The sequence below is a fragment of the Ciconia boyciana genome, chromosome 9 (genome assembly GCF_034638445.1).
Source record: "Ciconia boyciana chromosome 9, ASM3463844v1, whole genome shotgun sequence".
Lineage (NCBI taxonomy): Eukaryota > Metazoa > Chordata > Aves > Ciconiiformes > Ciconiidae > Ciconia > Ciconia boyciana.
The window spans coordinates 19,306,977-19,329,865 of record NC_132942.1 but is presented as its reverse complement, the minus strand read 5'-3'; the positions used below and the strand labels follow the sequence as shown (position 1 = coordinate 19,329,865).

Here is a 22,889-nt window from a genome sequence, read left to right as displayed (position 1 = left end):
TGTTTTAAGATTTTAAACAGGGTTTGCTCTTATAAATGGGTGCAAACGCAATTTCAAAGATATCTGACCTTTTAATGCTTGTGCTGCTGATGGTCACTTCTGCCATATAAAAGATAACATACTATTAAATGAAGTATACACAATCATCACTCTTAGATAAGAGTATGAGAGTGTGACTATTTTTGGGTAAGGGTTGAAAGAGGTGGACAAGAACTGATCTTCTATAGCATCTGGGGGGACACAACCTCTGGAACCAGCTGCAGCCAAAGTGAGTCTCTAGGGTGAAGCACCTTGGAAGAGGGTCCTCCACATCAGTCCCTTTGAAAAGGTCTCTCTTTACAGACACAACACAATTGTTTCAACTATTCTCAGAGCAGGAGCAACAGAAATAACAACAAAATTCAGATATCACATTAACTCTGCCTTTAGCACCTTTGGTTTCATATATTTATTTTTGGAAAGATATTCATCACGGGGCTTTTCTTAAACTATTACCCCCAGTCCACAGTATAGGTATGACTATTTACTTTTACTGCATTTTAATTGCAGGAGAAGTTTTAAAAGTCTTTTTTTTTTTCCCTCATTTCTAGAGTCATTTGGGACAAAAGGCATCTGGCACTGGGTATTTAAATAAGACCTGTCAGACCTGTAAAATTAGTTTTACATTTTAATAAAGGTATTTTTAAAATCTCAAATATAATTCTGCATTCAAACCATAAGTGTTTGGATTAAGAAAAGGAGATCTCATGTTAAATCTTAATACAAAAAGTAAATCAAGTACAGAACTAAGCCAGTCCTCATCTGTGGCAATATAAACAAGAACAGCAAAAAAAAAAAAGAGAGACAATATCTCTTAATAGCTTATTTTGGGGTATTCTGGGCTTAAAGAATCAGCATTGACAGTGTAAAATCTGTACTATATTATTTGTGACTTATCCCAGTTTCAATTTATCTAGAGACCCACGTCACCTATAAAGCTCAGACTCAGTCCCATGTTTCCAATCCAAAATTTTCTCAGCCCTTTTCTCTCCTCCCTGCACTAGAGCATCCTTCCCTCCTCTCTGCACCCTCTCTCATCCCACCCTCTCTCTGGAGGGGGTGGCCCCATGGATCCACACAGGGCACAGTCCCTTGAGGCAGTGGGTGCCATGCTGGTAGGTGACGCCACTGCTGTAGGTATCCAGACTGTACCTGTCCTAACATGGATAGACAGAGCTCGTTTAGCGTGGAGGGCTCTTGACCAGCTCTGCAATCAGCACATAATTCACTTCGAAAATCTTCAGACGTACAGACAAAGGACAAAACCCAAAGGACAAACCCTCCTTCCAGGACCTGCTACCCCATGCCAGCGCGCACGTCCCTCCTCCCCACCGGGACACCTCACTGCTCTCCTATTTTATCTCCTTCTAGAATCTTTGGAGCAGACAGGAGAAGGAAATTCCCCACCACTATTCATACATAGCAGACTCGAAATATTGAAAGGCAGCCCTGATGGCCACATCTCTGTGCCAAGCCCAAGGAGCAGGGCTGCCCCTCACCTTTGCCATGGGAGGATGAAGCCACCTTAGAAACCTGCCACGGTGGCCAAGTCACCCCATACTTGCTGCCACCACCCGAGCTCAGCCGACCACTGTTGCTGCAAGAGGAGCTGCTGGTGCCCACAACACCCCTCACCGTCGAGCCACCAGCACGAAGGAGCCCGAGGACAGGCCACACAACCCGTGGGGCAAGAGACAGCCCTTGGCAAACACCTTATGGGCAAGGGCTTTATAGCCCAGCGCAGAGCTGCAGCCACCCTGGGACTGAACCATGGCAGAATAGAGTCATTTCTCCATCTGGGACCCCAAAGGAGAAAAGGAACCGGCTAACTTGAAGTAAGGAGCTTCTGTGCAAGCTCTTGGTGTGGAAAGCAGATGGCTTTCCCTAAATCCAGGTGCCTGCCAGGCCTGGCCCTCCACCAAGGTCATGAAGTGAGCAGAGACCTTTTGTAGATCAGGGGAGCGGGAAGGGAAGAGCCGCAGGTGCAAGCAGGCTCAGGCCAGCCTCCAGCCTCCCCACAGCAACTGCCATGCTGCCCTCCTCCCTGCCTCCAGCTGCCCTGACCTGGTGTTTCACTGCAGGTCCACCTCCGGTGTGAAGAGTTAAAGCTCATCCCCCAACAGGCACAAATGAAAAGGAGACAAAAAAGCAGGATGCTGGTGAATGACAGCAGTGGGTGGCCGACCCCTGGCTGGCGTGCTCTGCATACAACAGGCACAGCCAAGTGTGTCTGGCACCAGACAATTATTTCACTGGAGGTGTGTGAGGCGGGAGCACCGAGAGCCATTCTCACGGTGAAGCAATCAGCCATGTCAGCTAACAAAACCACTCGCCGGGAAGCATCCCTGTCCTTGCTCCCATCTCCTCACCAGGGTTTGGTTTTTTTTTTTCCTGTGTTGTCCTTCCTGCTGGGTCATTTGCAGCTCTGAAAAAAAAACAGGTCAAACATCCTCAAATGGTGTATTTAGTGCTTCCCCTCGGGTTTCTGCGGCTTCCCTGCCATTTTCCTACTGGACTTGGGAGTGCAGCAGTATTTATGGGGTAGCGAGCTGACCCCTCCACTGCGGTGGGCAAGTGCCTGACGTTAAGTGCTGCTAATGCGTTTTGCATTTGTGCTCGGGGGCAGGAAATCTCAACTTCCAGTGCCAAGGGGTTAATTATAATTTATATAGCAAGATCTCAGGCTGTGGGGTTTTTTTCTCCAGCTAATTAAGAGGTACAATTACCTTTGAGAATCAAAGGGATATTTTGGTACCCAGCTCTTAGAAACAGATTACAGGCACTTAAAACACAACGACATCTTTGCTTTTCTATGCGTGTTTAGTTTTTGATTTAGATCATTAACAAGAAACTGTCATATTCCTGATCCACCATCACAATGTACTAGAGACCACCTATGGAAGCCATTGCAATAGGGTAACATAGCATTGCCGCTTTCCCAGCGACTACCTACGTTTCCAACAACGCGTTTTACTGATACACCACCTGCCGCTCAGCGCTCTGGCAAAACTTTCTGCTTATTAATTAACAAAGCTTCATGATAACCTTGAAGTGTGTAATAGATATTATTACAGACCAGTAATAAACAGACCAGTCTGTGCTCAGACTGCAAGCCCAGGACTACTCACTCCCAAGACAAGTAGCAGATTGATGAATATTATGGCTGTATTAGTAATAATTATTACTAAATTGTCCCAGACAGCATGGCAGCCCCTCTGCATTGCCCTCTTCTGCCCAATGGCCTGGTGCAAATGGGGGGAACCACTTGCCACGCAGGCCTTGGGAACTGGAGCCAAGGGATAATCAGCAGCACCGATACCCAGGGCAGACACGAGCACCCAGAGCAGCTGGGCAGCCAGGGAGGCTGGCGGGCAGCACCTGTGGGACCCATCTCCAGCAGCTCCAGCCGTGGGGATGCACAGGGCAAACAGTGCTGGGCTCTGCTGGGCAGCGTTGGGCAGGCTCACACCCTGCCTGGGGCTGGGGGATCGATGGGAGTGAGTCCATCACCTCCCACAATCTCCATCCGTTGGCTCCTCGCCTTCATGTTTGTGCAGAGGTTTAACAGTTACAGGTCTCTCTTTCTCACCACTCTCGGAGGTGTTTGCTGAGCCATTTGCAAAGGGTTACTGTAATTGAATATTCAGATGTAGGGAGAGGGGGGTTTGGGCTAAAGATAGCAATAAAAGGTTCTGGGGAACCCTTAAAGTCCTGCTCCAGGGAGTCACTAGAGTTAAACACGCAACGCAGGCTGCAACCTCAGCTTGACTTGGCACAGCCTGTGCAAATACATCTTCCACCATTCATTATTTTTTAGGGGTGCAGTGGGCTATTACTCTCTGGGAAATTAAGCGCTTAAGTTAGAAACTGATGCTGCATAATTGTCAGCAGACCACATATGCCGCAGGCTCTCATGCGTCTGTACCAGCAGCCTCCACCCTGACCAAAAACACAGCTAGAAGCAGACGTGAGGCTGGCAGTGGCAACGAAGACCAACCCTTTCTCTAAAGAGGGGGTCAGCATTAGGACCAAGAGGAATGTCTGTCCCTGGGCGTTAGAAATGAAGCTCATGCTGCCAAAGCCAAGAGGGGAGCTTAGCAACTGGTATCCAACATCAGTGACCCTCTTCCTACAGACTGATTGCATCACGGCGGGTTTATCGGGCTGCCCTTTGATGGGCCGACAGCAGCAAACTTGCTGTGTTGAATTTGCTGCAAAGCAGGCGGAAGCATACAAACCAAAAACATGCCGTGTGAAGCATTATTGTTAAATTAGGAGGAGATAACGCAGTCGACATCTCAGCATGGAGAGATGCCGACTGGTACTACTCATCTCAAAGGAGCTCTGAGGAGTTCATTTAGAAACCTGACAATCAACACATCCTACAGGTATTTCCATCCCTTGAAGCCACTCTTTGATAGGCGATTGCCAGAGAAAGGGCACATCAGCTGTCATAAGCCATTTTACAAGAACATCTACAAAACTACGCAAACCTGTACTGAGCAGAGCGTTTCCAGTACTACAGCAGTCACCAAACAGAATATTCTGTTTCACTGCAGGAGACTAAATGCAAATCAGGAAGGCTTTCCTATGTAAAGGTTGAGAATAATCAGGGTAGAAGAGGGGATGGTATTTTTTAGAGGGTTTATTACTGTATACAGGAAGGCATCTCTCCTCACGCCAGGCACAGCAACGGGTGCTGGTGCAGGCAAGAGGCTGGGAAAGGACCTGGCTCAGCACTGGCAAAAGCAAGACAGGGATTACAAAACTGTTGCTAGTAGTCCCGGCTTAAGCCACTAACCTGCATGATGTTCTGTGAAAAGGACTTGTAAATGCTTAATCAGCAACATGACTGAGTTATATAGGAAAGAAAAAGAAAAGAAGGGCAGATCCAGAGGGAAATACATATATACCAGCATTACCTTTCCCTACAGCTTACTATTTATTGAAGAAGCAGCAAAAGCTCCACTACACTTCAGAATACAAACGCTGACACGGAAATTCAGAGCCCTGAACCGCTTCCAACAGGGAAAATATACTGACCACAGTCTGTTTGGAGGACAAACAAAATCAATAGCCTTTCTCTCCAGTCTGTCTCTAAACTAAGCTTCTTTCAAAGACATCCAGAGAAAATGGATCATCTTTTGTTGTTGTGTGTGGTTTTGGGTTGGGCTTTTTTTTGTTTTGCCTTTTTTAAGTGGGCAAACATTCATACGAGTATAAGAAACTCCTTCCTCCCTCCACATACTGAAAGGATTGTATAGAGGTCAAAACTGCCCATCAGTTTTACTACGCAATAGATGAGTTATCCAGTTCTTGGGGAGGAAACCAAGCTGGAAGCCGCTTAACACTCGATAAGAGAGGAAAAAATAAATCAATGCATTTGCTTGATTGGGGTACGTTTAAAGCTGGTTGTCAGTTAGTTCAACACGGTTTGCTGTTACAGAGCACAACAATTTAGCCCCAGGAACTGAAGTTTGCTGTGTTTCCTCAGATTCCTCCTGCTGAGAGACAGATATTGGCTGCAGCCAGGTCAGGCACCAAGGAGGAAGAGTGAGGCTGGAAGTCACAACCGCAAAGCGGGAGCCAGTGAAAGGGAGCCTGACATCAGATACAGCAGAACTGGGGACTCCTTTCCATTCAAAGTACACAGTAAACTGGATTCGAGTCCAGAAAGGAGTAAAGATGATAGCTGGTTATTGCACTGGTACAAAGTGTGACTCTCCACTCCCACAGCACACACCTTTTAAGACAAACTAGTTTTAAGATAAAGTACAAACTACCCTTGTGCAGATAGTATCATCTTTACAGATGCAAGTGGGTCACCCCAAGCTGAGGGAAAGGGCAGAAGGACTAAAGTGGTAGAATGGAAAACTTTGGCTACATCCAATTTTTTAAATAATATAAATTCTTAAAAATCTCAATACAAAAATCACAAGGAGAAAGGGAGGGACAAACCATGAAAAGACACTTCCTAAGGGTCCCACTGAATGCATCCAAAGGAGAACCACTGCCTTCAAAGCAACAGATCATTGATGACTTTATCTGCCAGTTCTTTTCTGACAATCAGTGTTGAAAGACACTCACCAAATCACAAAATAATTTAGGCTGGGAAGGCTCTCCAGAGGTCATCCAGCTCAACCCTCTGCTCAGAGAAGGACCATCAGGGCTAGAGACTATCGCTCCTTAGCTGTGCTCCAGCTCCCCTGCAACAGGTTGCTCTTCCCGAGAAAGCTGACATCCTTGTCTTGATTTAAGCATACCTAAGAATGTGTCATCACTGCATGAGAGATGTGGTTGGAGAGGGACAGACACATCTGCAGCTGACTTGGGCTCCAGCAGCTGTGAAACTGAGAACAGACCGCAGCAGGAGTGAGCTGCCCATGGCCATGACCATGAGCCTCTGCCGTCCCAACAGCCACAGTCCACAGAGCCACACTGATTCACTGTTGATGTTTCCTGCTGTCGGTACCTATACTAGCTATATTAAAGCTACCATATGTCTCTAATTCTCCTTCCGAGTGCAGCACACACGCAGCACGCCAACACCGGCAGCGACGCGCATCCTGACTCATCCACCGCCCTGCACTCGCATATGCCACAGGAAGAAGGGTTTGTTCCACCAGCCACCGTAAAGGGCATCTCATTTATGAGCGAACATATTTAGCATCTTCTAATTAGGATCTTAGCTTCTTCTCGTGCCCACGCAGGTCTAATAGTTCCAGCACTAGAAAATCCTGGTGAAGCTCAAAACAGGTTACAGCCACGGTGACCGTCAAATGTTCACCTAAACTCATTATGATTGCAAGAACAACCAAGGCTAGTAGCTAGAAACAAAAGTGCAGTTTCTTTGCAATGCTTTTTATCTCCCCTCCTCCAGTCCTCCCAGGTAGAACAACTTACCAGATGACCATATAGCTCTTACATTTGCTTGTTAGCACCCCCAAATTAGTAGGTGTAAAGTCAATATCCTTTTGCCTATTTACTCCTAATGAGTCACCAGTAAGAAACTTAACTTGAAAAAATGGTTACAAATGCAGATGCAGAAGCAAATGAAATAAAGGCAAGAATCACCACTGAGCAAACGTCACACAAAGGCAAGGGGCTGGGCACACCACACAGCACCCTACCATTGTCACTGGCTAAAACCTAACAGCTTTGATTTGCCTCCCACCAGCTAAAATGGTTTGAAATGCAAGGTCTTAACAAAGGTGCAAGACACAGGAGGAATGGGAGGCACTGCTGGGCACTTAATCTCCTTTCAGTCTCACACAAGAGCTCCAGGAATGGCTCTGCTGAAGTCGGTGGAGTTTCATGAGTGTAGGAAAGAGGATAATCAGGCCTTAGTTGTAACAGAGATCCAGTCCTGTCATCCCTCCATGCAACCAGCAGAAACGTTATTTGGAATTTATACTGAAGTTACCTTTAGGCAAGCTCCTTTGCTGCTGGAACTTGGGACAACATCACTGATCCCAAAAGGGCAAGACCAGCTTTCAGCAGCTGCAGAGTTCACCTTCTGCCTCAACACAATGTGTGATTTGAAACTAGGAACCCAAAGCACCCCTCAGTCTGCTTCAGCACTCACTGCTGCAAAAATCTGCCAGAGCAGTAACAGGGGTTTTGTGGTGAGGATACCCCTCACACCCATACCACACAGGGGGCATGGACACACAGTGAGCCTCGTGACTGTCCCTGGCCAAGCATTGAGGCCATTTGGACATATTTTTTTTAGATGTGTCTGGTGTTTACATGCCATCCTATTGTTAGCCATTCCCTGTAGCTTCTCCACAGTGAGGTCTTCACTGCCTCCAGCAGCTGTGGGTGATGTCCCCTGCTGCTAGAGCTCCCCTGTCACATCCGACCACCCATGTCCTCTCCTGCTTGTCCTTCCAAAAGCCCTTGAGAGCATCAGGTATAAACCAAACCATACCATCCACGCCAACGGGAAGCCAGGATCCCAAGCGTATGTTGCCTACCATATGCTCAAACGTCAATGGCTTGCGTCACCGCTGTGCAGCTCAGGCACAACATCCACTCCCCCTCCATCCCACCAGCCCAGCTCTTGGATGAGGAACAGAAGCAGCCAAGCAGCGTCAGAGAACAAGGACTCCTCTCCATGGCACTACCTGGGGCTGGATCCTTCCAGCCAGCACAGCTGCCATCCAGTTGTGATCACTGCGAAACTGCTTGTTGGAGAAGGCCCAAAATTTGTTACAGCCAGAAGAAGGCAGGGTCATGGCAGATGGCAGGATTTTTTTCTTACTGCTTTGGGAAGAAAGGCACCCTTTTTGGCAGCTGCAAATGCAGAGGAGGAAAAGGCCTTTTAGGCATTCATTTCAGCTCTCAGAGACAAGGGCAAAATAAATCTGAGCACTACCCAGTGATTCTTCAAGCTCAACCACTCCAGGTAGCACCGGCAAAGGACAGGCACATCCCCAGAGCAACTACAGCAGAAGTCAGGGACACAAAGCTCAGGAGACATTTAGAAGGTCTCAGCTCCTACGTCACCATAAAAGCATGAATTGTCTGTTACGGGCATTCAGAAAATACTTAAAATTCATCAGGGACCAAAGCATGTACTATTTATTGCTGGCACAGCTCATTAAAAGGGATGCTCACAGAATGCAGCCACACAACCATCTTCCTCCAACCCCAATACCCCCTCTCTTCCTCACAGTAAGAAAAAAGAGGTTTTTTTACTGGGCCTTCTCACTCCCTTTACTTCCAGCTTGCCTTCCCTTTCTTGCAAGTGCTGAGACCGCAGACGCTCTACACGTGTTCTCCTCTGCATCCGACTGGCAGGCAGTCTGGAAAATGCCAGTATTGGAACGGCCTGAATTCAGCGGTTTCTGAATGCTGATCGGACACTATTTCGTTCAAGCCACAGATAGTCATTTTTGGGGGGTATTTTCAGCTCCCTTTCCGGACTCTTCCAGATTTCCAAGCGTCATGCATCAGCAATTTCTCCTCTTCGGAACGTCATTATTTTTCACCTTTCTGCTGAGCCTGAGGCTCAGTGCAGTTTTCTAGAGGACCAGGTTCTTCTCTCCTCTTCCAGACGGCCATGCAATGCTACTGGCGTTGCTAATGTTTGCTGTGCTCCACCTCACAGCTGCGGAAATTCCTGACTATCTGGTTTTTAAAAGAGCTGAGGTGAAACCTGAGCAATTAAAGTGCCTTATTTTTTTATAAAGTCTAACACCTTTCTTGAGGAAACCCCAACCTGAAAACAGGAATGGTCTCACAGCACCTAAAAACACCAAACAATTACTTCTAACCAGGCTACCGATGTGGTCTCCATTATCACCGTCTCTTTAGCATCTCTCCATCTGCAATGCTTTTAGCCTGATGGCACACCTACAAGGTGAGGGAATGGTGCAACCCTTGTTTTGGAGATGAGGGAGGGACACATGAGGAGATTGAGAGGATGAAATTTGTGCCACTTTGTTATACACGAGGAGCAAAGGTCCTTCTCTCTCCACTGTCTAGAGGGTCCAGCCTCAGTGTCCCATCACCTAACCTAGGCAAAGTGGAGTGCGGAGGATGCTCCAACTGAGTGACTTGGCTAACACCCACCAACATTAAGTCTCCAGCAAAGTGAGCTACTGACTTTAGGTCTCTCAAAGAGCAGCCTAGCAAGATCCCATGTTATCTTCAAGCAGAAATGTGCTCTTACACACCAAGTTTTAAATTTCCCATCCTGTCTTTAATTAGGCATGTTCTTAATAGGGTTATTGGCATTTTTAATTTCCTCCAAACATTTCTTATGAAGGACAAATCTCAGTGACCACTTGACAACATGCACGGTAATGTACACCAAAGGCAAAATTTACAAGCCAATTTGTTGACGATGCTTTCCTTCCCCCCTCTCCAAAGTAAAAGCAATTAAAAAACCCTTTCAGAAATGTAGACTAGCCTATTTGCAGGGTACTTTTAATTGCATCCCAAGAACCAACTTGAATTCATGACTGGCCGAATGCTTAGATATGGGAAAACCTCAGATACCACAATACAAGGCTTGATAACAGATACTAACATAAAACAACTGCAATAAACTCAAAGGAGCTCTCTCAGCATTTGTGCACAGAATCACTCATGACCTAGAAATATATTTAAAATTATGCAAACTTCTTCCAGAACTTCATCACAGAATCATAGAATGGTTTCAGTTGGAAGGGACCTTAAAAATCAACTCCCAGTATTCAACCCGACAGTCCCCAGGTACAAATTTCAGATAAAGGTAATCTTTGTACTAATATGCACAGTGTGTTTTCAGAGTCACGGAGAAGAAAGGGAAGCCCTAACTTTGTTTCTGCCTTATTTCATCACAGCCAGGGAAGAACATTTAGCAAAGCAGCTGATTGAGCTTCATGGGAAAAAAACGTAATCACAGCAAGGCAGGAACAGATAATATCATATTGACCTGTCTTCAGGGTCTGGCATTCACATTTTCATAAAGCATCTCAGAAGATAAATCACTATACTAATAATATTTGTATTGATTATCTAAACTGAAGCCGCAATCGACTCCATTGTCTCACTTCCTCTTAAATTGCTCACAGATGGGATCCTATTTCCTATTCTGCATTTCTAATGGGAACACTTAAATCACAGCACAGAATTATACACACACATAAACTGTTAACAAAAACCTTTTTATGACTTGCATGAAAATAAATATTTTTCACTGTGTAGCTCACTTTCCGCTCCACACAGAAATTAAAAATGACAAATTATCACCAGACCTCTAAATTACTTCTCCTCGTTATTTCTGGGTCCCTAATATTTACTGACAGACAGGCCTATGTTTTCCAAACCCTGATCAGTGATTATGGATACTTGAAGTTTGAACACAGAGCTAAAAGGAGACTTTTTCTTTTTTCCGTGGAAGTCAAGGCTCTTTAAGCTATCTCAGGGTCCAGAAGCAGGGAAATCAAAAATCACTGTAGTGTCAGAGGAAAAATAAACAGCAGCTTCTGCTGTTCCTACAGGTACAAAAGAGGGACCACTGCAGAAAGAGCTGAACTTCAGGTGTGAAGCTGGCTGCAGTGGGAGTTTGGAGTAGCAGCTGTCAAAACCAAAAGTAAAGGAAATTGGCAACAAATACATTGTTTGAAATAGGTTTGTCATGAATCAAAAAGCAAAAGGCTTGGATTTTTCTTCCCAAACTTCTCATCCCGCCTAAGCAGAGCTTTCCCCTAACCCTGGCACAGGCACAGAATACGGCAGAATAAAAAATAAAGACGTCTTAAATGTACAGATGGTTCATATAAGACGCTTACAGTGCATTTCAAATGGCTGCCGAACCTTTCAGCGTCGCCTGGAAGGTGAGGGCAGCCGAGGCTCCTCGCTGCCGGGCGCAGCCGGGGAGCTCCAGCTCCAGCTCCCGCCACCCCACGCGTGGTTCAACAAAGCAGCGAGCTGGCTGCAGCCCTTCAGCTCATCCCTGCACCTGCTTTCAACGGAAAAGTTCGCCACTGCCCTACTGCAGATGAGAAGGAGAGACATTTTAAGGAAAAAAAAAATAAAGCAATCAGGGGATGTTGGGCAAGAAAGGAAAAAAAACAGAGCCACAACACAGCAGCTGGACAGGGAAGGCTTCTCCAGCTCAGGCCAGTCCCCAGGACCCATATGACTGTACAGCTGCCATGGTGAATGATCATCCCTTAGCTGAGGTCAGCGCTGCCCGCAGGCTAAGTAAGTGAAAATAAATGGTTTAGAAGATAAAAGGTCTTTTAAAAAAATTATTTGTCTTGTTGTCATGTCAAAACTGTAATGGGAAGAGACTGGAGGCAGTGATACGTCGTTTAAATAGGAAACAGCCATCCTGATGGTTCAGCGGAATAAATTACAAAGCAAATCACTGTTCATGTGGGGTATTGGGCTGAGCTGCACCGGGAGGGACAGACCCTTTGCACATACCTGGTTCCTGGGAAGAAAAGCAGGTTTCTGAATGTCCAGCCTGTGGAAACACAGCTATATTTAACTAACAACAATTGCTACTTGGGCTACATGTCCCGTCTTTCTTGCAGGTTAATTCTGCACCTTCCAGCCACAATGAGTTTAGTTTTTTCTTCCTGATCTTCCCAAGAGGGGGATCCAAATTGATTTTTAACTATTCTAGGAAGGGAAAGGGTTAATCAGGTTTCCCAAGGCAGCTTGTTGTTAAGGTGCCAGAAATACTGAGGGGAAAGAATGACTTGCTAAAGATGGGACAATGGCACTGGTATTTTGCATTTGTTTCCAGGCTTTGAGATAGAACAAATGGGAGTCATTAGTGAAATGAGTTTAGGGAGTTCTAAATTAGCTGTCAGGCTGCCAAACCCAAAGAAGTGCTATGTCAGCTCATTAATTCTGGAGAGCACAGGATTACCCAAACCTAGGAAGGAATCTGGCAAAATTTAGAGTCAATTAAAAGAGGCTGTTTTGCTATAATAATATTTTCCACACATATTACACCTCCTCATGGAACAGAGCCCACTTCTACCACAGATGAAATCTCTGGTGGGATGGAGTGTGGCTGATGTCTAGACAGCTGTAATGTGCTCTCCATGGGCTCATCCACTGGCATCTCTGGGAAGCTCCAGCTAGAACAGAAGGCAGGGACTGCAAGCACATCAGCCAGGCTGGGGTGGGCCCAGGAAAGAGGCACCCATCTCCCTGAGCTCCTTGCTTTCCCCATACCACCAAAAAAATTGCACATCTGTATGGGGCGAGATGTTCTGTACCAGGAATGCCCACGACCTGTGGAGGTAATGCCTAGCATCATGCATGCACACTGCCTCTTGAATTTGCTTCCCTCCTTGGTCTGCCTGACCCCAGATTTGTCAACACTCTGATAGCAAACCCATGCTTTGTTAACCTCCCCAAACCTCCTGTCTCAGGAGCATCTCTTGAGTCCTGAGCTAAAAGCTACTGAACTCAAGGGGAGTCTTCAAGAGGACTTCACTGGCTCAGGGTCCATCCCCCTGCGTGGCTGAAAACGCTGGCAGCGATGGGATGCTGAGAAGGAAAGACGTCATACCTGTGCGCTGCCCCTTGCATGGGGTGTCCTCAAACAAAGCCTCCCATGCTGTGGACTAGAAGGTTTATAAATGAGAAGGTTTATAAAATAGATTATTTATAACCTTCTAGGGCACCCAAGAGTTTTTTTAAATATAGACTAGGTCAATGGACAAAATACCAATGGATAGCCACCTGGAACACACTGACTAATAACGTACCTACATATGTCGCATCCCAGCCTTCAGGACACCCAAGCACTCACTGCAAATAAAAGTTACCTCCACAGAGAGGGCAAGCCCAAAGACCTCTCACAGCCCCCTCGCCTCTCTCCTGATGGATATCACTTCTTATTGCCCCACAGGACAGCAGTAGCCGGGGACAAATTAAAACAAAAATCACATGGCTGTGAAATACAAATGAGGCAAAAAATGCCTTCACCCAACCAAGAGAGCTCCGTCTCCCCAACTGCGCCGGATACAAAGATCGTGAACAAACAGGATAGAATGTCTTCTGCCTTTTGTGAAATGAAAATAAATGAAAGGATCTAAGGTTTCAGGTCACTGATCCCTCTCTTCCCTATCTGTACCATTTATCGGGGGTAGAATATAAAGGTTCCACGTCCTTTTCTTTTTTTTGTCAGCACTTTAATGGTTGTTTTTTCTCCTTCCCCCTTTCATTTTCTGAATGAAAGGACCACTTAGGAACCTGTAAAGTAATAATAAGCTTATAACAGGAATATTGTTTGTCTGGGCCAGGGCAAACTCCTTCTGAATAGGTTGAAGAGATTAAAGTAAAAAAGCAATCTGTAAATAGATCAGTCTTTTAATTAGTTTATAGTCTGTTAAGAGATAATATTTTGCTCACATAGATCGTCTGTTATCTAAACATCTCAGAGCACTTTAGGAACATCAATTAAGCCTTAAAAAAAAAACAACCTTGGGAGATAGGTAAGTGTATTTAGATTAATTAGTGTTGCTGTGAGCAGCAGGCATTATTATTAGATTTAATTTAGTCCAATAATTGACTTATCTGTTAATGGATTCTAATTCATCTGAGAAGGGATCAAATCCATCTGATTAAAAGGATTACATCGACTCAATTAATTCTATTAACTGACTTAATTTGCCATTTAATAATTCAACACATGGGGCCAGATCTTGGCCCCAAAGAACGCATAAACCAAAAATTACATACCGGAATTATTATGCCAGCGAAACTATGCATTGCAGAGCATGCATTTTTCCTTGCACGTGGCATTTGCAGACCCAGATAAAACATTCAAGGGGGCTTCCTCCGGCCAGATTCACCCAGCCCTGCGGTATCTTCTGCCCCTGAACCAGGGCTGGCTGGTCATTTTGCTGTACTCACGGTGGCTGCCTGGAAGTGAGCAATTCACTGCCTAAGATCTGCCACCTCCCCTCTTTTCTGGGCAATCTCTTCAACCAAGAGGTGAGAAGTTTTACAGAAGTCAATAAAAACCTTGCAATAAAACTAATCTCCCTTCAAAGGCAGGACAACCTTCCCACGCCAGCCATTTGGAAGCTGTATATGTGCAAAAAAAAAAGCATCTCTTCACTTGGACACTGTTCTTTAACCAGTTGTGAATGTATGGGAGGAGAGGGGAAAGAGGTGCTAAAATGTTATTAGCTCCTCCATCCTTAAAACTGGCTAGTGTTAATTGCTGGTGATGAGCACTATGGACCTTAGCCACAGCCACGCTGCTCGGCAGAGCTTCCCACATTAAGACTGAGTCTGCATTGCCCTTGCCTAATATTACCTTCTCTTAATGGGACTGAGTTGTTGGGAGAATTCAGAGCTGGAGCCAGCTCACAGGCACCTTTACACACTTCTCTTGCCTTTTCTCAGACATTCACTCTTGCTCGTTCTCCCAAGCCTTCCCCAGGCTGTAATCCTTAGGACATCAATCCACATCACCTCCCCTGTCAGTGGGGACAGGGTTTTAAGACAGTGAGAAGCTGTGGGAGACTGCACTGTCTGCAAGGGCGACGTAGCCAAGAAATTAGCTGGGCACTCCCCAGTGCTAAGCCTGGCCCTGACCCACTGTGCCAGCATAGAGGCAGTAAAAGAGGGAAGAAGACAAAAAGGGCAGGAGGAAAAACAGCCATCTGCTGCATGAGAGAAAAGGTGTCCTCCTTCAGAGGCAGATCTGACCAGCAAGACAGAGATGTGGGGCAAAAGTTTGCAACTGTTGAGATCCCCAGACCTGGTTTAAGCCCCTCTCTGGTCTTGATCAAAGGTTACTCCATAATAATGCCTCGGGGGGAGGGGTTCCCAGCACATAATGAATCCTGTGTCATTGCCTTTGTATCCAGTTTTGGCTGTAACACAGATGGTTCTCACTTCAGCAACTCTGACATCTCTTCCCCCTTCATTATCACAGCTAGGAGCTCTGCGTGGTCACATCCTGGACCTCCATGTCCCACATCACTGTCTCCCCGATTATCATGCTCTAAGTGTTCCCGTGCCAAGCAAGGTGATGAACAGATTTCCATAACCTTTCAGCACAGCTAGGGATGGGAAGGCTTTGCAGCTTGACGTGTCAAGGAGTTTTATTAGGAGGCGCGGGGGAGGGAGCAGGCAGGGGTGTCAGAAAATGGCCTCCACGGCCAGAGCACTCCAGGTTGTTAGAAGGACGCCAGCAACCAGGAGCAGAGAGGATTTGGTGGCAAGCAGCGACGCAGGCACCAGGGAGCTCCCCAGATGGGAAAACTCAGGCTCTGCAATTGTGCAGCATCGCCACTGGTCATGAGCACGCTCCTGTGCGAGGATTTGTTGTTCAGACACAATTGCATATGTATGAAGGGGACAAGATGGGCTTTGACACATAAATTAGCACTTGTCAGCTGCTCATGGGCACACTTCCCTGCTGCACCCCACTGTAAATGCTGCCTTCTTTTATGGAGAGGAAAACTACATCACGTTACCTGACAGTCACTGTGGGCAAGAGCATTTCCTGGGAAGCCAGCAGCGAGCACGAGCACGAACTGACTAGTTTACATATCAAACCTTAAGAGGATGAATGCAATAAAATGACACAATAATTAGCAGCCAAGTGGCACTTTCGACTCCTGTTTTATCTGGAAATTTGGGAATGACAAAGGACAAGGTTGATGAGACCTCGGGGCAGGGCTTTCTCTGAGAGATTGGGTGACTCTACACAACAGCCATGGGGGTTCATTTCACACCAGCCAGGTGCTTTCTAGCTGTCACCTCCCGTGGCACAGCTCACCCTGCTCCTCCACCTGCATTGGCAGCGGCAGTAGCTGCCCTCTGTGCTAGGCATGGCATGTACCTCATCCTGCCTGAAGCTCCCCGACGGAACAATCGTTCCCCAATTTTGACCTGCTGTCATCATAGCCCACCTCCACCTCACCAGTGCTGCACGTGAAGTCAACCTCATGTGAACGTGCATGCTAGCCAATGCATATGCACACCTCTGCAGCAACGCATGAACGCTCAGGGCTGTACATCTGTAAGAGGAAAAGGACCAGTTCTCTGAACAGCCCTAAAATCCTTCCAGCCACCAACTTGAGCAAAAGTATCTCTGCCGCAACCATCTCACAATGTACCAGAATTACAGAGTTTTTTCGTAATTCAGCCTGCTAGCAGCATTTCTAGCGTGTTGCTTGTGTGCGAATCACAATGAGAATAGTTGAACACACTGCTAGCCCAGGGGAAGTTCAATTATTTGCGTTCCTGCAGGATCCGCATGCCCCGAGATTCAACTTAAGCTCTGCGGTACTCTCAAAGCTCCAAAGTCTGCTTAATTTCAGCTCAAACCAAGTATCCCCCTACCTAGAAAGGTAAGTGTGCTTCATTGAAGCACTGGATTCACTGAAACTTAAGCCCAGAGTTCATGGGGAAAGAGCATCCCCAATCACCAACCTGGGTATCGTTTATGAATTACAGTAGACACACTGTGAGCTCATCCGTTGGGCAGAAAAAGATTTTTCTCTTCAAGCACCATCATATGCTAATAAATTGGGGCATGACACTACTGTGGGAACTGCCTGCAGCTGGGAGCTGGGCTGACAGCCTGCTCCAACACAACAAATCCCATGTTCTTAACCTGGAAAGGTTTTTTCCCCTTTTATCCTGTTTTTTATTGCTGCTTTTATTTTTCTCCCAAGAGGTTCTCAGCCCAACATACAGGGTTAAAGCCTTTGACCTGGCATCTGGGGGATCCCAGTAAATATTCTTACCATATTTATCTCCATCTTCTCCTTTGGCACTGATCCTCCTGCCGAGCACTTGGATGTGTTTCCCACTTGTCCTGCTGTAGAGCTGATAGAGCCGAAGCTGCTTCCTGCTCACGTCGTCCCTCGCTCGTGTCTGGTTCTCCACATGTATCCGAAAATCTACATTCTCCTCGGCAGCAAACATCTGAGAGCAGATGGGGAGGGGGGAGAGAGAACAGAACAGACCATGAAACAAAACAAGCATCTTGGACAGAAAGACTGCACACCAACCTGCCAACGGGCACGTGGCGCAAGAGGACTCGGATTTGGCTGCCCTTCACTTGACAGCTGCGGCCGCGGTATCAGGCACTCAGCATGTAATTCTAGCCAGAGCTGGCTCTCAACAGTAAACCAAACCTGGGTTTTTACAATCAAACTGTGGGGTTTTTTTGAGTAAAAACTTCTGCTCGGTCCTGCTTTGATTTAATCCTGGTCAGCCACGCTGGCCATAAATTAGGCTCTCCTTTGCATATGCATAGCCTCTACCAGGTTACACAGACACGTATAGGAGAAAGGGGATGGACATCTCCATTTCAAATAATTTGTGCTTCACCTTTAGCAGCTGCATTGATTCCCTGGATTAACTGCAGGGAAGAAGTCAAGGGAAAAAACTATTTATGCTGACATTAGCAGACTGGACTCTCGCTTCACGCAGGCGTAAAATCTACTACGATAAAACTGTCATGTGTACACGGGCACTCTTCAGACTAACTTTTTTGCAAGCTCTGCTTTTCAGTGAAGCCGGCTCATTGGTGACTGTCTATGGATGTGCCTCTGTCTGCCTCAACAGGGCCACGGCCTGGGGGGAGATCACAAGGACCAGCAAAAGCCAAACCAGCTCGTCCAGCTGCGAGGCCGCTATCAGCAGGGGTCTGATCGCTTGAGTCACTTCATCTGTTTTTTTTCTGGCCAATGGATTAAATTAACCTTAGTTCACTACAGCCTTAAAATATTACCAGAAACTTTCTCTGACACATCTGCCCTTCTCTGGAAGTCTTGTTTCCTATCTTAACTGTTCCCAAGAAACACTGAAACAGGATTCCTGCTTTTGCTTCCAGAGAGTTGTCCCGCCTTGCCCAAGGTCAGAGGACCAGACAACTCAGGCGTTCTCAAGATGGGGAGGCTGGGCAGCACAAACCCAAAAGCACTTCACGCCCAAACAATACAAAAGCCCAGAAATCACTCCACGATATGTCCCCAAGAGTGTTTGCATGACAACAACCACACTGCCCATTCCGAACTCACAGATGGACAATATTTTGGTGGCAGACTCCCTTCACAGAACAACAAATCATTCGGAAACCAAAAGCAAAAGATTATCGAGTGGAACACACACGAAACCACTGCACAATAGGCCATTTTTAGTTTGACCAAGACAAAGACCATTCAAAGTCTACTCGTTGTTGGTAAGCTCTAATGCTGTGTACCAATTGTGAGTAAGAGACAAAATCCACCACAAAATAAGAATCACATGGGAATTTAATGATGCCTAGGTTTGGGACTGGCAGAGAAATTACATTTACTCGTAGGCAGGGTTACTACTTCTCCTCCTAACACATTCCCACTACGCCATGCTTGTCCCCCTAACCTGCAAGCAACAGTGTTCTGATATATTGGTGTGGGGATGGAGCTGGCAATGCAAATTAAAAAGGGTTTATAAATCCTCATTTATGTCCATTTCAGGCTAAAACACATAGGAGCAAGTGGCCACAACACACTAAACAGCCCTGCTTCAGCCTCCTGCATATGTCATCTCATACCAGCAAATATTTCGAAGCCAAACACTCCCTGAAAGTTAAAACCTCAAAAGAACTTTTTAGCATTTCCAATTATCGAGTAGACACACAGATCAGCAGCAGGAAGAAAACTTCGGGCAGACAGTGCTGCTTAGCACCAGACCTTCACTAAGCAACCCAAACAAAAACATTATATTCAACACAGCGGCAACAGCAATGAGGTTCACAGGGATGTTGTGGCATCGCCTTTGCTGCCCTTATTAAATGCTGGGATTATGCTATTTGAATCCCAAGTCCTAGGAGAGAAAGTGATTTAACTCTCTTATTTTACTGTCAGAAGTCAGGAGGAGACTGCAGGAGCTAAATGCACAGGCCAAGCAAAAGGAGATTCAGGGCAACGCTGGGTCTAAACAGACATTCAAGATGACGACATAGGCGACAGACAAGAATTACACAATTAATTGTAGCTATAATTCCCACTCTCAAAAAACAGCACAGCAAGAAGCCGTGACCCAAAGTTGAGGACGCAAGAGCCATGGCACCTGCCAGGAGGGCACTGCGGGATGCTGACAGAGCTCATGGCCACCACTGAGCCAGGCTCTGCTCACCCTCCGCTCCCGAGGCACCGCAGCTATGTCTGAGCACAGCAAGCAGGACTTGGCTTTTGACAGGAATAATAATTAATTTCTTTTTTTCTTCCTGCATCTCTTCATGCTTTCTTTTCAAATGATATGGTTGCAAAGGATGCTAAACTACTAAAAACAGAGATGTTCGAGTAATGTTGACAATCTGCCTCATACCCACAAAAGCAAGGCTATTTGCAGTTAAGATTCTGGCTCCATCATTTTAAGATTTAAAACAGATTTTAAATCAAGATGACGTCGTTACATTGCTTTCACCACATGTTAATGAATTTCACATTTTTCTAGGAAAAAAAACAAAACAGGTGGGATCTGAAGTGGGGGGAAGGGCAGGTTGCTTTGCTTTCTTGGAAACTTCAAACAGAAAAGACAATCTGTTTTCCCAAACATGTTTTAATTCTCCCTTCTAACTGTCCCTTGAGCACTCACACCACAGAGGCCCCAGCCCGTAGCCGCAGTGCCCGGGTGGATTCTGGAGCACCCATGGAGCCATCTTGCACTGTGGTCAGCTCCGAACATGCCACGAACCCGCCTGTGCATGTTTGTCACAGTTCTCCTGCCCAAGATCAGCTAATTAAGTGTCCCTCCCTTCGCAAGAAGGGCACGCTGCCCCAGAGGGATGTCGTCTCCTCCTCCCCCAGCCGAGGGCCTGGCTGGCATCACCCACAACCCCAACACCTTGTCCAAGCCCAGTGGTAACCTGACACGGGGATCAGCAGGGGACACCAACCACTGAAATAAAGTCAGCCCAAGCATGTATCACTCCATCACTTCTCCAGTAACAGGCCCAGCTCTAACCTAGGGAAAGAAATCCTGGAGGAGGAATGTGCTACAGGTTCTCCTTGCAGCTGACCTGGTCCCTGGTCAAGAAGCCGTGGTCCAGAGCAGCAGTAAAACCACCAGGATTTAGCTGCCTGCTTGAAGATAAGCACACGCTTAACCACTCTGTTGAAACAGGATGCTCTGCTGGAGTGTGGCCAAGGTGAATTAGCCGTGCCAGCCTGGGCTGCATCTGGCCTGCAGCAGAGAGTATCAATACTCTAAAATAAAATTTCATGCAGTGTCGATTTCATGAGATAAAACCTATTTGATCATTGCTGAAATCCATTCTCACAGTATCCCTGCCCTAAAGAGTATACTCCCTCAAGCAGCTAACTTTACTGAGATAAGAAAGTCCATTTATATATACTATAAGAGAGACTCTTTCATAAATCTCAAAAAAATTAGTAACATATGCCTCCTTTGGTAACTGATCACCAACACTCACTCAAGAAGGTCACCTAAAACCAAGTCCATCCACCCCCAAATACATTTCTGTAACAATCACAACCAGACAAAAAAGAATGCAGAAATGTCTTTAAGTCCCAGCCCCACTTGAAAAGTTAAGGGCTTTCACTTCTGTTCACCAAAGCAAAAGGAAATATTTTTTTCTTTTTTTTTTTTTTTTACTATTAATATGTTATTACTGCATATAAAAACATCATACACCAAACCACCACGGGGCTTTTTTGGCCTTTCAATCTGATCATCCACGCATTCACGCTGTAGGTAGCAAAACCTACAGACTCTGGATCCAGAGTTCAGTACAACAGGTCCCTGAAATGAATGGCTGCTTGCAACTTCTAGCTCCTGACCAGCAACATGCCCTGTGAGACACTCTCTAGGGACAAGAAAAGGATTTCCTGCATTACTTTATCTCCTCCAGCATTTTGGTGGGATTTGGGGTTGTACTGTGGTCTATTTTGCAAATCTATCCAACTGGTATGGGCCACTGTCTGTGCAGGACAACTTCAGCATCTCAGGATAGCGGGCTTCATATAACTCCATCTCATTCTTTGCCAACAGTTTATTGTCTGCAAAATCCCAGTTGTTAAAACAGAGCATCAAATTTGGTTTCATTTTTATTCTTCCTCTCTTTTTCTTTGCAATCAGTTCCTCACCCATTTACTATTTATCACTACATCTTTCAGTGATAATATACAGCTACAAACACATCTAAAACACTTCTACAGCTAAAAATACAGTTGGCAATACAGATCTTATGCAAGGGAATAAACAGCATTCCTTTTAGAAACAACCATCACCCAAAGCAACTGATGCATCAGAAATGCCTCACTCCTGAAAAAAAGAAGTTCTCCCTCCTCTCTGTTGTACTTGCCCAATCATTCAAGGTAGGCGCATTTAGTCTTACCTCCTTTCCAAAGAGCCAGAGAAACCAGAAACCACATCTGTCTTCAGACAGCCCACACTGGGAGATTTTCAAGTGCTTTTTTGCCGAATGATTCTCAAACAATGGGTGGATTTAATTTTAAATGGCTTTACAACGATCCTTCAGCTTAAAGAATGACTCTCCTATTTGTTAAATCCCAGATGGAGGGTGAGGGAAAGACCATTTTGCTGATGCAGCCTAAGGTTTCACCTTAAGTAATCCAAGAAACGCTCAAGAACTGCAAAAGCCTCTGACAGCAGCACTGCAATGTTAGTCCTACACAAGCTTGTGCCACAGCTCTGCAAACACCGATGCCTTGTTGTGAACGGAAAGCAATCATAGCCCCGCCAAGGTCAATGAAACCTTCGCAGTGCCAAGCCATGTTTATGGGATTTGGCTTTCCATCCAACCAACCTCTACGCACTTCGAATTTTCTATTTTGAGCTTTCCAGTAAAAGGGGATGTTGATCTGTTGTTGTTCATGTCATAAAGCGTTACAGTTTGAGATGTCCAAGGCCCACAGCATGGCCAAGTTAGCTGGGAGCTGGACTTCAGAATTTCCTGATTTTTTTGCTTTTTATCCTATGGAGCCTCCAAGCCTCATCAGAGAGCAAACGATATGTCATTCCCCAAACTGAACTAGGAATACAAAATCCCTCTTGCTAAGGGCCATACCGATTGCAAAAGATAAACAAATCAAGCTATTCAAAGTCCTTTCAAACCCTATCTGATAAGCAAGAAATACTTATTACCTTTCAGCCATCAAATCAACGTAATATTAATGATTTTCTCCATGCCCTTCTAAACACATGAAAGTTTACTCGATAAGGTCAACAAGAGGATATCCAAGACAGATCTCTCTCAAGTCTGCAAAGGCAAGTAACAAACCACTTTGCTTCCATGACTTTGGCAAAATTCCTCTATGCCAATTACAGCAGGATTTGCTAGCTCGCCATGACAGCCATCCTTGACATACAGTGAAACACAATGCACTCCTTAT

At 45.9% G+C, this 22,889-nt stretch overlaps 1 protein-coding gene across 2 annotated transcripts in view; it reads right to left on the bottom strand.

Annotated features, from left to right (window-relative positions):
* The window catches only part of FGF18 (fibroblast growth factor 18), a 76,647-nt gene that overhangs the window by 29,363 nt on the left and 24,395 nt on the right, over positions 1 to 22,889 (bottom strand). For both annotated transcript variants that reach the window (XM_072872563.1, XM_072872564.1), the window contains exon 3: positions 17,268 to 17,448. In XM_072872563.1, coding sequence (XP_072728664.1) covers positions 17,268 to 17,448 — 181 coding nt within the window. The remainder of the gene's footprint in view (positions 1 to 17,267; positions 17,449 to 22,889) is intronic.